At 37.3% G+C, this 12,360-nt stretch overlaps 2 protein-coding genes across 2 annotated transcripts in view; both read right to left on the bottom strand.

The window, feature by feature from the left end:
• Positions 1-425: 425 nt before the first annotated feature.
• Positions 426-4,420, bottom strand: sdhc (succinate dehydrogenase complex, subunit C, integral membrane protein). Its single transcript, XM_072363871.1, has 6 exons — positions 4,341-4,420; positions 3,219-3,278; positions 2,966-3,067; positions 2,128-2,189; positions 900-1,063; positions 426-683 (listed from the first exon to the last, which is right to left on the bottom strand). Exons 1-6 carry the CDS (start codon positions 4,355-4,357, stop codon positions 579-581), a joined length of 510 nt encoding a protein of 169 aa, XP_072219972.1. The 5' UTR covers positions 4,358-4,420; the 3' UTR covers positions 426-578.
• Positions 4,421-6,383: 1,963 nt separating this feature from the next.
• atp1a2a (ATPase Na+/K+ transporting subunit alpha 2a) overlaps positions 6,384-12,360 on the bottom strand; it is a 41,437-nt gene continuing 35,460 nt past the window's right edge. The window contains exons 20-24 of the mRNA XM_072363868.1: positions 10,326-10,471; positions 10,101-10,231; positions 9,791-9,892; positions 9,492-9,583; positions 6,384-6,734 (exon numbers count right to left, since the gene is read on the bottom strand). Of these exons, the coding sequence (XP_072219969.1) occupies positions 6,706-6,734; positions 9,492-9,583; positions 9,791-9,892; positions 10,101-10,231; positions 10,326-10,471 (500 nt within the window). The 3' untranslated portion in view covers positions 6,384-6,705. The remainder of the gene's footprint in view (positions 6,735-9,491; positions 9,584-9,790; positions 9,893-10,100; positions 10,232-10,325; positions 10,472-12,360) is intronic.

The raw sequence follows: 12,360 nt of genomic DNA, 5'->3' as shown, positions 1-12,360 counted from the left end.
ACTCCTGTGTGGCTCAGAGGGAGGTAAAGCCTGAGGCAGGCTGCCGGTGAAGAGCAGGTTCACACACACAGCTTTCACCACCATGCTGTTTCTCCACATTTCAGCCCCTCTTCACCTATGTAAACTACGGCCTGCAGAAAGCAAAATATGAATAAAAGTCTGCAGCAAACGGCTCCTCAGACGCGTACACAGCAGGCAAATGATAAATGAGTTTGTCATCACAGCTCGATGAGACAATTTATATAAGGACACAACATATAGGACACATCTAATTTTGGGTCCTGGTTGTTGTTCGCACCGAGAGTAAGTGTGAAATTAAATAAAACGGATCATATTTGCATGCACTTTGCACTCTGCCTTAGCTAATGACCCCCAAAGCTTTCCAAAGATTAATTAGTTGCAAGGGACAAAATAGAATCACAACATTTCTGTGTACGGTATAATTTAAATCTTTATTCAATACTCTGATGATCGGGCCTGGAGTCGGCCAGAACAGAACATACACACAAAACTCCCAAAGAGCGCATCCATTCCACATTCCCATAGACTCCCTCTGCTCATCACTTGTCGTCCCGTGCTCAGATCATAGCAACAGCTATGGAGGTGATGACCGACAGGCCGATGACGGTGTAGCCTGTGCGGTAGACCTCGGGAATTCTGAAGCCTTTGCCGATGTCCCACCACTGATTTCAAATAAAAATTCAAAAAAGCAGAATGGGGAAAAGACAATTTAGAATAAGAAGTATCCTAAGATTGTAAGCCTGCAAATACAATGTTTCCTGGAAAAGCAAATTTGATTTCTATTCAGACAAAATGAGCAAACAACAAATTGCAGAGACTGTCACCTTCTAAATGCACTACTCAGATATGCACGTCTGAATCAAATCATTAAGTCTTACCAAGTGGCGAATGCCATTGTAGGTGTGGTAAGATATGGGGAAGGCAAGGCCGAACTTGGCCAACCCAATGAGGTAAGGACCGATGGCCAATGAGTGGATCAAGTCCAGATAATTGGGGTAGTTTCCAGGTAACACCAGTGCTGCCACACCAAAGGCTGAAATGGCTGAACACAAATACAAGTACTGAGGCAATATGCTGAGCAAGGTTGGTGGGAAAAATCAAATCCTGTCAAAAAAGAGTAGAGCACATGCAGCTACATTTTGCCCTGCCAATCACAAAACACCCACTGGCCAGTCTTTTCTAAACGCTCTTTGGCTATGTAAATACTTTTTCTTCCTGCTCATAAATGAAAGCCAAACAATGGCTCTGTTTCAAACAAGTTCCTCACCGGCAGCCTGTTACAACACACTGAACACAACTGTTCACAATCAATTTTTATTTTTGCATTGCCTGGATGATGAAAAAGCTCAATCAAGCTTTTTCAAGCAAGCAAGGTTAAGTTTTAAAAAAGATAATAAACATCAACTGCATGCGTAATAGCATCATTTAAACACTTCTTTTCCACAATAGCACTAAAATCTAATGGCTAGAAACTCTATACTCTAGAGTCTAACTCTAAGATATGTTTAAATAAAAAAGGATAGCTTTTATTTCTATAACACTTTGCAAGGAAAATTGATTTCACTCATAATATCTTAAAAGAAAGTTGAAACACAGTAACTGTTAATGTCAGTCAGCCAGACTGGCAGTCGAGAAAACTGACCTTTATTGAACCCATTAACATGTAAACAAAACTAAACTCAGCTTTTACAGCATGTTCCATCAATGTCAGCAGCACTTATCAACACAGTGACACAGTTTGAACCCTGTGCATCAGGCGTATGACTGGAGGCTGTTAGCCGTTCTGTGTTTTCTTTTTTCAAAATGCAACGGTTGGATTGCAGCTTTTTTAAAATTTTATTATTATTATTCCAGTAAATGCTCTTAGCAGAAATCAAAAGTGATGAACTAACATGCCCTGAAGAGATTTTCAGGGTCAATCAAAAGCAGGCAACGGCTGTGCGGCATCGCCTCACTTCGATGTTTGAACATAGAAAGACTCACATGTGAATACAATTAAATTAAAGGAAGGATTGCTTATTTCATAATAAAAGGCAAAAACTACAAGCATCACTTGCACATGTTCAACTTAAATCATGAACGGCAAAGACAAGACACGTGCATTACCTCCACTGAGCCCTACTCCAGTTCCTCTGTGTATGATGGACATCATCATGGGGACAGACCATCTGCAACACAGAGTGTGGAGCATATTTACTATAATGGCAGAAACATGTGCACCAAAGACACAAAACTGCAGCTCTGTGCATTGAGTTGACCTGTTTTAAGTGAATTTTCTAAAACAAAGCTTTGTGTTGGGTAAGGCTTGATTAAGTATTCCTACCACCTTGATTTTCCAATTAATGCTGCAATACAAAGTTATGGGGGATTCTTTAAAATATCAGACTGAAGTTAATGTTTTATCTGAAACATTTCTATGTCTACATGTAGGACAGTAAATTAAGCTAACGCTCTTATATTTTTACATTACTAGAACACGGGTTGTCGAAACAACCGATGGTTAGAAGTGCCAGAGAATTAGGTACATTGAGCCAAAAGAATGAACCCAGATCACAGTCAAAATTTTAATAAAAGCTGAGCCGAGATGGAAACTTTTTTTGAGAAATTACAAGACACATAACTTAATGAAGATTTTATAACTATAACAACTGCCTGATAGGACATTGAGCTGTATATTACACTAAGTCTATAGTAATGGTGGCTTGTCCTGATGTTTTAATGGTATCAAAATGCTAAAAACCCTCCACAATCTCAAATTTCCTGAAAGAGCAATATCTTTTATAGATATTCTGCATTAGACATGTGATGTCTGTGAAAAAAAATAAGCTTCAATTATACAAAAAAACAGCATATAATTTCACACTTGAGTCATCTAAATTTTTTTCCCTTTGTTTCCTTAGCAACACAAAGGCTATGATCAGCTTGAGCAGCATAGAGCACGTACTTGTAGATTGTTAGATGGGGTGACATGGGTCGATTTAATCTGGCATTCTTGGACCAAAACTTGTTCATCTCCTCCTTAGCTGTGCTTCCCATTGGAGCGGCACTGAAAATGGGGGATGGGGGGAGAGAAGGGTGATAGTGAGGAGGTTTGCTGCACAATGGCTACGTTGAGTTAACAAGTTAACACATTTTGTATTGGCATCATAACTATTAGAAGTAAATTTATGTGGATTCACACACAAACTGTAACTCACTGTCTATAGAGGACATTGTACTGTGGTTTGGAGAGGCAGACACCCTGACGGGCCAGCGTCCTATCGACAAAAGAAACAAAAAACAAGTAAGAAGTGTTAGATTACAGGGTTGGTATCGGTTTATGAAACGCAAACATACAGCATCATCCATAATGTGGTTTACGGGGAAACTAAAATAAGAAGACTGAGCTAAAACAACGATAAAGGCAGTAAAAAAATAACTTCCCTGCGCATTCATGATGTATTTTTCTCTTATTCTTCAAATGATCACCCTACCAAAATGTTTTAGATCTTACCATGCGACGACACTATGAAAGTTCAGTTATACTTATGACAGCACAAAGTATAAATTCAATAAAGTAATCTTATGATGCCACTGACACAAAGATCTTGTGTTCATTTGTACCAAAATCTTGCACCAGCCACGAAAATTGAAACAACAGAGTGGCATGAGAGCTTCGTCCAGCAATATAAATGAAAGGAACAACACATCAGAAGATCCTTTTTTTTTTTTAAATTACAAATAAATCACTTCATTTCTATTACTAGATTTAATTGCTCTGTCTAATGAATATGCAGCATGATATTATTTCTTCTAAGAATAAACATAACAGTAGTTATGTTCTTCCGATCCACGTATTGCTCAGCTGAAGACCACTGAGGATAAATAAATAAATTAACAAAGCTTGACCATCACTTAACTTTCTTTAGGAGGGAGCACAACATCGAGCAATGTAGTTAGTTAACACAAAGCTAACATTAAACACCTGGTTCAAAAGCCTGGATTAACAGTAGATTACGTTTGCGTAAAATACCCATATGAACGCTACACGTGGCAAACACAATCGTTCAAGTCCATCATTAATCATAAAGAGACAAAGTCCACTGTGATAGCTTTGAAACGCACCCGAAAACAATTAGCGTTAGCCCTTTAGCTAACTCCAACTAGCGTTGTGTCGTGGCACATTTACACTAAACAACGACAAGAAACAAAGATTGTAGGTTACATTCAGGTGTGTTGTACTCAACTGTTACGGTTATCTAATGTAAATATATCAAGGCGACTTTTAAAAAGCATGAAAATTACACAATAAAGCTATCACCGAGACGAAAAGTACTGACCTTAGAAGCAACGCCATGTTTGAAAGGCGAAGAGCGGAAGTGACGTCAGTGAATGTTATTGTTCCGCATGTGGCGTTATCTAAAACCTTGAGGGAGAGTTTAAGAAGGTCAGTCCGCGGTTAGCAATTTCAAGTTCAACGCGTTGATTTACTTTGCCTCTCCATTGTACATCGTTTTTTGCTCATTGACTGCATGTTTAACACGAGCAAATGGTTACTTTGTGGTTAGTTTGTGTGCTCAGGTTCAGTTGTTCAGTTATTCTTTCATTTTTTATTTTTTTTCATCTTCTTTAACTTAATTCTAAAATACAAGTTTGTCTAATTTCAGTCACAAAACGTGAGGATATTTTACTGATTCTATTAGTCTGATATAAGCTTTTTTGTTTGTTTGCTTGTTTGTTCAAATAAATAAAAAATAATCCTGTTTCCATAAGAATACTTGTTGTGTAAAATATAAATATAGATAGATTTAGTTAATCATGGAAACTCTGTGTTAAACTGAATATAGTAGGAAAGCATCAAAGATTTTTTATTTCTGTTCATTCATCTTTTTCATTTAGCAATTGCCAATTTGTGGCTTATTGCTATAGTTTTGGCTTCTCGATATTTAGAGTCCTTTTTTTTTTCTTTTAAACACTGTAATTAAAACTCATTTCTGTGTGAGCCCTGTAAATGTACAATCACACACATGAATTTGTTGTGAGAGGCCACAAAAATGTCAATTGACCATAACTGCCCCACGGTGCTTTAGGGTAGTTTCAGGCCCGAGAATAACCTGTGCATGATAAAAGTGGATTTACTTTAAAATGAGTAAGAAGCACATAGTTTTAGGTTCACAAACTTCTTCGGTGTTGCTTTAATTTCACGTATGGCAGATGTTTTCATACTGCAGTGTAAGCAGGCGATTTATGTACCCAAAAGCTTCACTGCTGAGTCATTCTCTTGCTGAAATAACACACACTGTGCCTCCCTATGGCACAGTGTGTTGCTCCCTAAGGTTTATATCAGTCTGCATTAACAAATGTGCAAGTTTCCCCATTGCATGTATCCTAATGCATCCACATACTGTACCATCGCAGAGTCTGGTTTTTATATTATGTTCTGATGAAGAGACTGATGGTTCTGCTTCTCTTTCTGGTGGAATGTACACTATCCACTATTTGTCAGACTACAGGAGAGCTTTCCACTTCATTTTTTGTCCATTTTTGACCCTAACCCTTTGCATAGTAAAGTCTTAACTTGTTTATGCACAGAGAAAAACTGCAGCACACAAACAATGGTTTTCAGAAGTGTTCCTGAGTCCATGCAGTGATTTGCACTGCAGAGTCCAGTCTGCCGCCTGAAGGCCAGAATAGCTCAGTCATTCAGTATTGGCTTTTAGCGTCATACCTTGTTTACAGAGATTTCTCAGCATTATCTCAATAATTGGCAGAAGGTCAGACACGGCTGGGTACAGAAAGAGCATCCTAGAGCGAAAGTGTCTTTTATAACATGGAGAGATCAGAAGAACCTTGTCTCAGTTCCTAATATTTTACAGTGTTGATAGAAGAAGAGGTGATGCTACACAGTGGTAAGCATGCTCCTGTCCCACCTTTCTTTTTAAAGGTGTTGCCGTAATTAAAGTTAACACATTTTAATGAGAACATTTCCACCATTGACTAGTTGTTGTTGTACTATTTTTCAATCAAATCAGGGTCTCAATGATTTGCAAATTGTTGCTTTTAGGTTTATATTTAAAAAAAAAACAGCTTAATATTTTTGAGAAACTAGGTTGTGAATAAAACACTCTGAACGTGTATCTGAGAGTATTGGAGGACAAGACAGCCACACACACATAATCAAACATTTACTTACTGTACTGTAAGTTAATGATGCCCAGAAGCAGGTTTAAATTGCATTCCCAACTGCCTATTCGTATATTAATGTATAAGCAGGGAACATTTGGGGCTCAAATGGGAAAATGAGCTGCACTAGCTTTGACAAGAATTAAAAAGAATGAGTCGATATGACAGAAAACACAATCCATGAAGCCACAAATATATATTTTAATGGGTAAATTTTACATGATGGACAACGATTCGTATTGCTTCAGGGCCAAACAGGCCACAGTACATCACTTTGGTAACAGTTTATCTAAGGCACTAAGGTGTACACAACTGTTGTTCTGCTGGAAATGTTTTCTGATTAAATGAAAAAAAAAAGAATGAAAATGCTATTTTCAGCAGTATTCTGTGATAATCAGATTTGTGAACTGATCCATGTAATATTACAACTGACAGACACACGCACATAGTTCTACTCCTACAAGCTTGAACAAACACACACACATACAAAGACGCACAATTCAAACTGACATTTTCTGAATGTTAATAATATGTCTCCTGCTCCACCCAACCTGGAAAAGATGAAGAGAAAGGCAAAAAAGAAAGAAAGTGTCAGAGAGCAAAATGACAGGCGAGCAGCTTTCATAATATCCCTTTGTATCGCTCTATTTGTATTCATCTCGTTGTCTTTGTCTCCGCACATTTCCAAATGAATCCCCTTATAACTCCAAGACTCTGATCAGCAGCCCGTGACACACAGATTAACAGAAATGATTAACTGTCACGATAGATTGTTTTTGTCTCCCCGTGTCTTGCCCCTCATCAGCTGAGACGCTGTGGCAGATTCTGAGCCAGTGCTGGGTGTCCATATCATGCCCATGATCTTTGGGGAATATCTCAAGAGTCTTCATCAGCTTGCTTTAATTTCCTCTCTAATCATTTGCCTCTGGCTCTCATGGTGTTAACGGGTATTTGCTATTTCCTGGTTTTAGTTTTGCATGTTGTATGTTCGTTCCATGACAGAGAACATAAACTCTTCTCCCTCCTGTAAATGATTTCAGCCCAGTCTCACAGTACAATGTGAAATAGTCATGAAAACGTAACCTTTTTATTTGTGTTCACAGTCAGGATTTTTTTAATGCTACTGGACAGCTAAATAACACCAAAGAGGACACGTAAAAGTCCCAAAAGGACTGTTAGTATAAGATATGATTTTAAATCCTATTTCATTATCAAGGCTGGTTGTTTAGAAAGGAACAAAGACACAGAAGTTACTGTTTTGGGTTAAGGTTACACTTTGCAATATAATTGATTAATTTAAGGTATTATAGTAAAGGTTAGGAAAGTATGATGGCTTGTGTTAAAACAGATATCATATCATCCTTTTCCTGGATAATAGTAACTGACTCCTGCCTCTTGGCTAAACATACAATATATGCAGGACAGATTAAACAGATGTCCAACTGAAATACATTCCTTTAAAAGCTGTGCTGGATGGCGTGAAAAACAAAAAACCTACTGAATTCGTGCTCATAAGGAAGATGAAAAGGTTTTCTGTCTGTTTCCTGTCCGTGAGACCAGGCTGATTATTCTACAGAGGACAGTGCCAAAGGATCTAATCAACAGGCCAAACGAAGATTCGGTAAACATACTTTAAAAACTCAATGAGCAGAACTCCTTCCTGCTCTATATAACTTGGACAGATGTGTTTTTTTTCTGCTCAATCTGTTTATCACCAACATGCAGCAGTGAGAAAAAAAAAAGTTAGTATACACCAGATTTCAATAAAAATCTGGTGTATACGCAGCTCTTGGCCCAAGTATTAGAAGAAATTAGAATTTCAGCATCGGACACTTGTTTGCAGGCTGTGATTTTGTGCTCCATTTATTAAATGGAGCTCCCAGGTAAACTGCCAGACAGCAGTACATTTACACGCTGTTTTGTCAGAAATCAAACCTGGAAGACAAACAGTAATCAGTCATGTGTTGCAGAGGCAGCAGCTTTTAAAGCTGGAGAATTGACTGGCTTGCATTCTTCTGGATGCCTGGTAGTTTTCAGCTGCTTCTTAAATGGGTTATGCCCAAAGTTTATTTTGTGGTTAATCCATGGGTTAATAATAACTTTTAAATAAAAATGATTACAGTTCTTGTTTCACAATACATGTACAATTAACACTGATTACACTTAAATCTGTTAGATACGTGGTAAATTACTCCCTTTGCATTGAAAGACTTCAATAAGGCAGCTGCAAGCATTGTTTGAACACCCCTGCTTTCAAACCATTTCCTTTAACATCACACCAAAATTAAATGAGAAAAAAAGCTTACAATAATCACAGATAGCTGCAACCCCATCTCACAGCAATTCATGACCCAGTTAACATTATATTGATCTATGATTCATGTTGGTGCAATCCAACCAAAACATTAATGAAATATAAAATGCTAACCTTTGCATGATTGGTTTGTGATTTGTTTGCATAGCAGACAGAAATGATAGCCTGCCAATTTTAAAGTAATTCTATCCGTTATGTCTATTCATTCAAGGTGTTTGAGCACCATGTCATGCAGTTTTCCCACGTAGGTCCAAATTTAACCTTAAATTATGAAAACTGACTAATCTTGTTGGCTTTATTCACAGATTGTGACACAGGTTGCTTTAAAGAAATAGCCATAATCATAGAGGGATTATGCTGTTTATATTATATATATATATATATATTACAATTAGCTAGCTAATAACTAAATTGTTCAATTGCTGGGGTTAATAAGCAGCATTTTACCAGTGTTAGTAGCTTTTGAAAAGCTTTTATTGTATGTTTGGGTGTAAACTAAACATACTTACAGCTAAATCATTGCTCAATGATGTGAAGCTTTAAAATCTATATTGATTCAAAGGACTTTATGACATTTGTATTTTCCTTCTTGATCTAAATTCAAGCTGATTTTAATCTTTAAAAATATGTTTATGCTTGTTTGTAATAACATTGAAAGTGACTTTTTCCACATAACCATCAATCAAAGGTTTGCAGAGATATTCCACATCACATCTGCTGAAGAGAGCTTTTTTATCTCAATCCCTGATGTCCAGAGAGGAGTGGACGGTTTACTCTTTTAGGGTGTTTACTTTTATCAAGGACAGTTACAGAGGCTGAGATATATAGAGACGATGAGTGAAAAGGTCTTGATAGAAAACAGCACATGTGGTTCTTGAGATAAGGGAGTCAACCACTATATTTTACCACCACTTGATAGTTTCTCCTCCAGTTTATTAACAAGACAAATAAGCTTGAAACCTTTTGATCTTAGTTTCTTCTAATATCTGCTTACCTCCTGGGTTCCTCCGCAAAATTAATTTACGGACCTCATCATAAATGAAGATTAGAAGACTATATGGGAAGGCACAGAACCACCACAAGATCCTAAGAGGAAGAGAAAAAGAGTGAGATGGGAGTGGAAGGATAGAGTCACAGTGAAAATACAGTCACTGCAGTCATTTCTGAATATCATAGATCACAACGTGGTGTTTAAGAAAATCACTTAATTTGAAGACGAGAGGCTAATGGCAACTTAACAAGTCTTAAAGGGGTTATTTATCGGTTCAGTTCAGAATTATATACAGTACATACTTCAAGGGGTACATGCGCAAAGCAACATCCATTCCAGGGCAGTAGGACAGGAAGGCAGCCAGAGCTGTCTCAACAAACAGGCCAAAGATCAGGATCCGGTTGCTGTTGAGCAGAAATTAGCTTATAACATATTTATAAGGCTAACAATCGTACAGTGTGTGTCACAAAAAAGTGAGTCAAGATCTGAACTAAACTAAGATCTAACTAAACTTGTATTTGATGATAAAACTTCTTTCTTGCTTTTCTAACTGCCTTCATTAATGCTTTGATTTTGCATTTTCCCTCATCAGTTAAAGCCACGCCCACTTACCTCATCCCTTGTTGAAAGAGAGAGTTCCTCCTGGTTTTGCAGATGATAAGATCAGCCCACTGGACAACCACAATGCTGGAGAAGAAGGCCGTGTGGCACGTGAATTCCACAATCTTTCTTTGCTCGTAGGTCTGCAGGTTTGACACACACATTGTGTTTACTCCTGCAGGAGCATCACTAAACACTCAAATGGGTGTGCACATAAAATCTGCCCCTGCTCCTCACCCACTGCTGCCCATAGCTGTCCTCCACGTCGTTGACTTCACGGTCATCCCAACGGATGCGGACTCCCAACAGGTCCAGTGGTAAGAAGCCGTTTTCAGTCAAAATCACAAAGTAGGTGAAAAAACCAGCCAGAGCCTGGATCATACCTGGCAGAAAATACAAGCATAATACAATAACTAAATGTATTCTTTGTTGCTTAGATTGAACAAGTGTCATTTGTCATATGTGCTGGGTTGTCTGCAAGTCCGTCACTGTTTTTGCATAATAAAAATGATTTTACCCGTGCAGAATCTTTTCCATAATCATTAGAATAATTCTCATTCATCTGTATAAAACAGATGGAAGAAACTCATGATATTTTCACGTGTTTTTGTCATTTGGATGGGGTTTAATGGCATCAGCTTGTTATCTCAGGGAGCTTAAATTCCAATAATTGTCTTACTCAATTTCATTGAGCGTTTATTGGTATTAATATAATGAATTTAGCATTGCTGTGGGCACAGTTTGCCTTTAAACTAGGAGAAAAGGGAGAACTGCAGTTACTTTGAGTGGGCCATTTGTCAGATTTGAAGCAAGACAGTGGTGGTAAAAAGTGGTAATATCACTAATCCTAAATTAAATTAAATTGTAATAATTCGTATGTAGGTTTGGTTAGATGATACTATCAGGTACTAATTGGGGAGATTTGATTCCTCTCATCAGTTCTGAAGCACACAAATCCTGGACAAAAGCTATGTGAGTTTAAAAATCCCACTGTTTGGCTGCTTTTTTGCAAATAAAAAATACCTCTTAGTCAGGACTTGATTACATTGTAAATACCTATTGATTTATGTGAGATGGTCTTCTATTAATACAAAAATGAACAGTTTTAGTTTGACTGTTGAAGACATTTTTACTTTCTAAACATTTGACTTTTTTTCAAACCATTTGAAGTTGAAATAGGAATCAATTAGATTGAAATTGAGGAGAAGAATTAAAAAAATTTATAATATTCAAACAATTCCCAAACCTATTTGCATGAAGTTAAATGTTATGATCACAGCAGCTCTTGTTGTCAGTAGGAAATATTCATATCGTACACATTTACGGTTAGAAAAAGATTAGCTGCTTTGCAGTGATTAAGGTAGAGTGGAACCAATTTAACATTATTTTTGTATTTAGTAAGATTCTTTACAAGTAACAGTCATTTATAACAATGGATCAAAGGAGATTAAAAAGGGACATCACAGAGCCATAAAATAAAGTTCTGTGGTATCTTAAAATAGATACAAAAGCTCACTGAAACGTTATCAAATTCATTTTGAGACCTTGGACAAATAAGACACGGCATGTAAATCATGTCACATCTGTTGTGGCTATAAAGTCAGTCATCAAAATTACACGACACTAGGAAATGATCATGGTAAGAAAAAAAAATGCCAGACTAATAAACCCACACAATACATTGTTTTTTTTTTATCAAGACGACTGAACATCAGCACAATAAGCCTACATGTCAACCTGTCGACTGTCGCTCTGCTCTAATAAAATCCTGATTTTATAATCGCAGCGTCATCAGGAAAAATCCATCCAAGTAGGTTAAGACAACATCTGTGCAGGGATTTTGTCTATATTCATATATATGATGATCTCCAACAGATAAAGTTATGGTGGGACAAAGGCAACGGTGTTGTTACAGAGTAAGTAAAAAGGGAATGGAGATCATGACAAACATGCCTGTTTTAGGCATCTGTCTTACATTTGTCTCTGGGGTTAGACTGCTGCTTTAGTATTAGCTCCAGACAGATGAGGACTGGAACAATTTTATGTTTGCATATTCATTTTTCTGACAGTCTCTCGGTAGTTGAACCTCAAGTTGACATGTGAGGACAGGGATTTATAAATGTGATAGGTTGTATCTTGCAAAATTTCTGCCTCCTTTTAATGCGGATCGATACGTGTTGCCATCTCTTCTGAGCATGTTCAGTTTTAAATTAAGCACTGTCAAAATCTGCCCTATTTAAATGAAATTGGGCCAGCCTTTGATCTTTCACGA

Source organism: Leuresthes tenuis, unplaced genomic scaffold, assembly GCF_036924035.1.
Source record: "Leuresthes tenuis unplaced genomic scaffold, fLeuTen1.0.hap1 SCAF_14, whole genome shotgun sequence".
Taxonomy (NCBI): Eukaryota; Metazoa; Chordata; class Actinopteri; order Atheriniformes; family Atherinopsidae; genus Leuresthes; species Leuresthes tenuis.
Note: the sequence above shows the minus strand (reverse complement) of the source record. Positions and strands in the feature narration are given on the sequence as shown.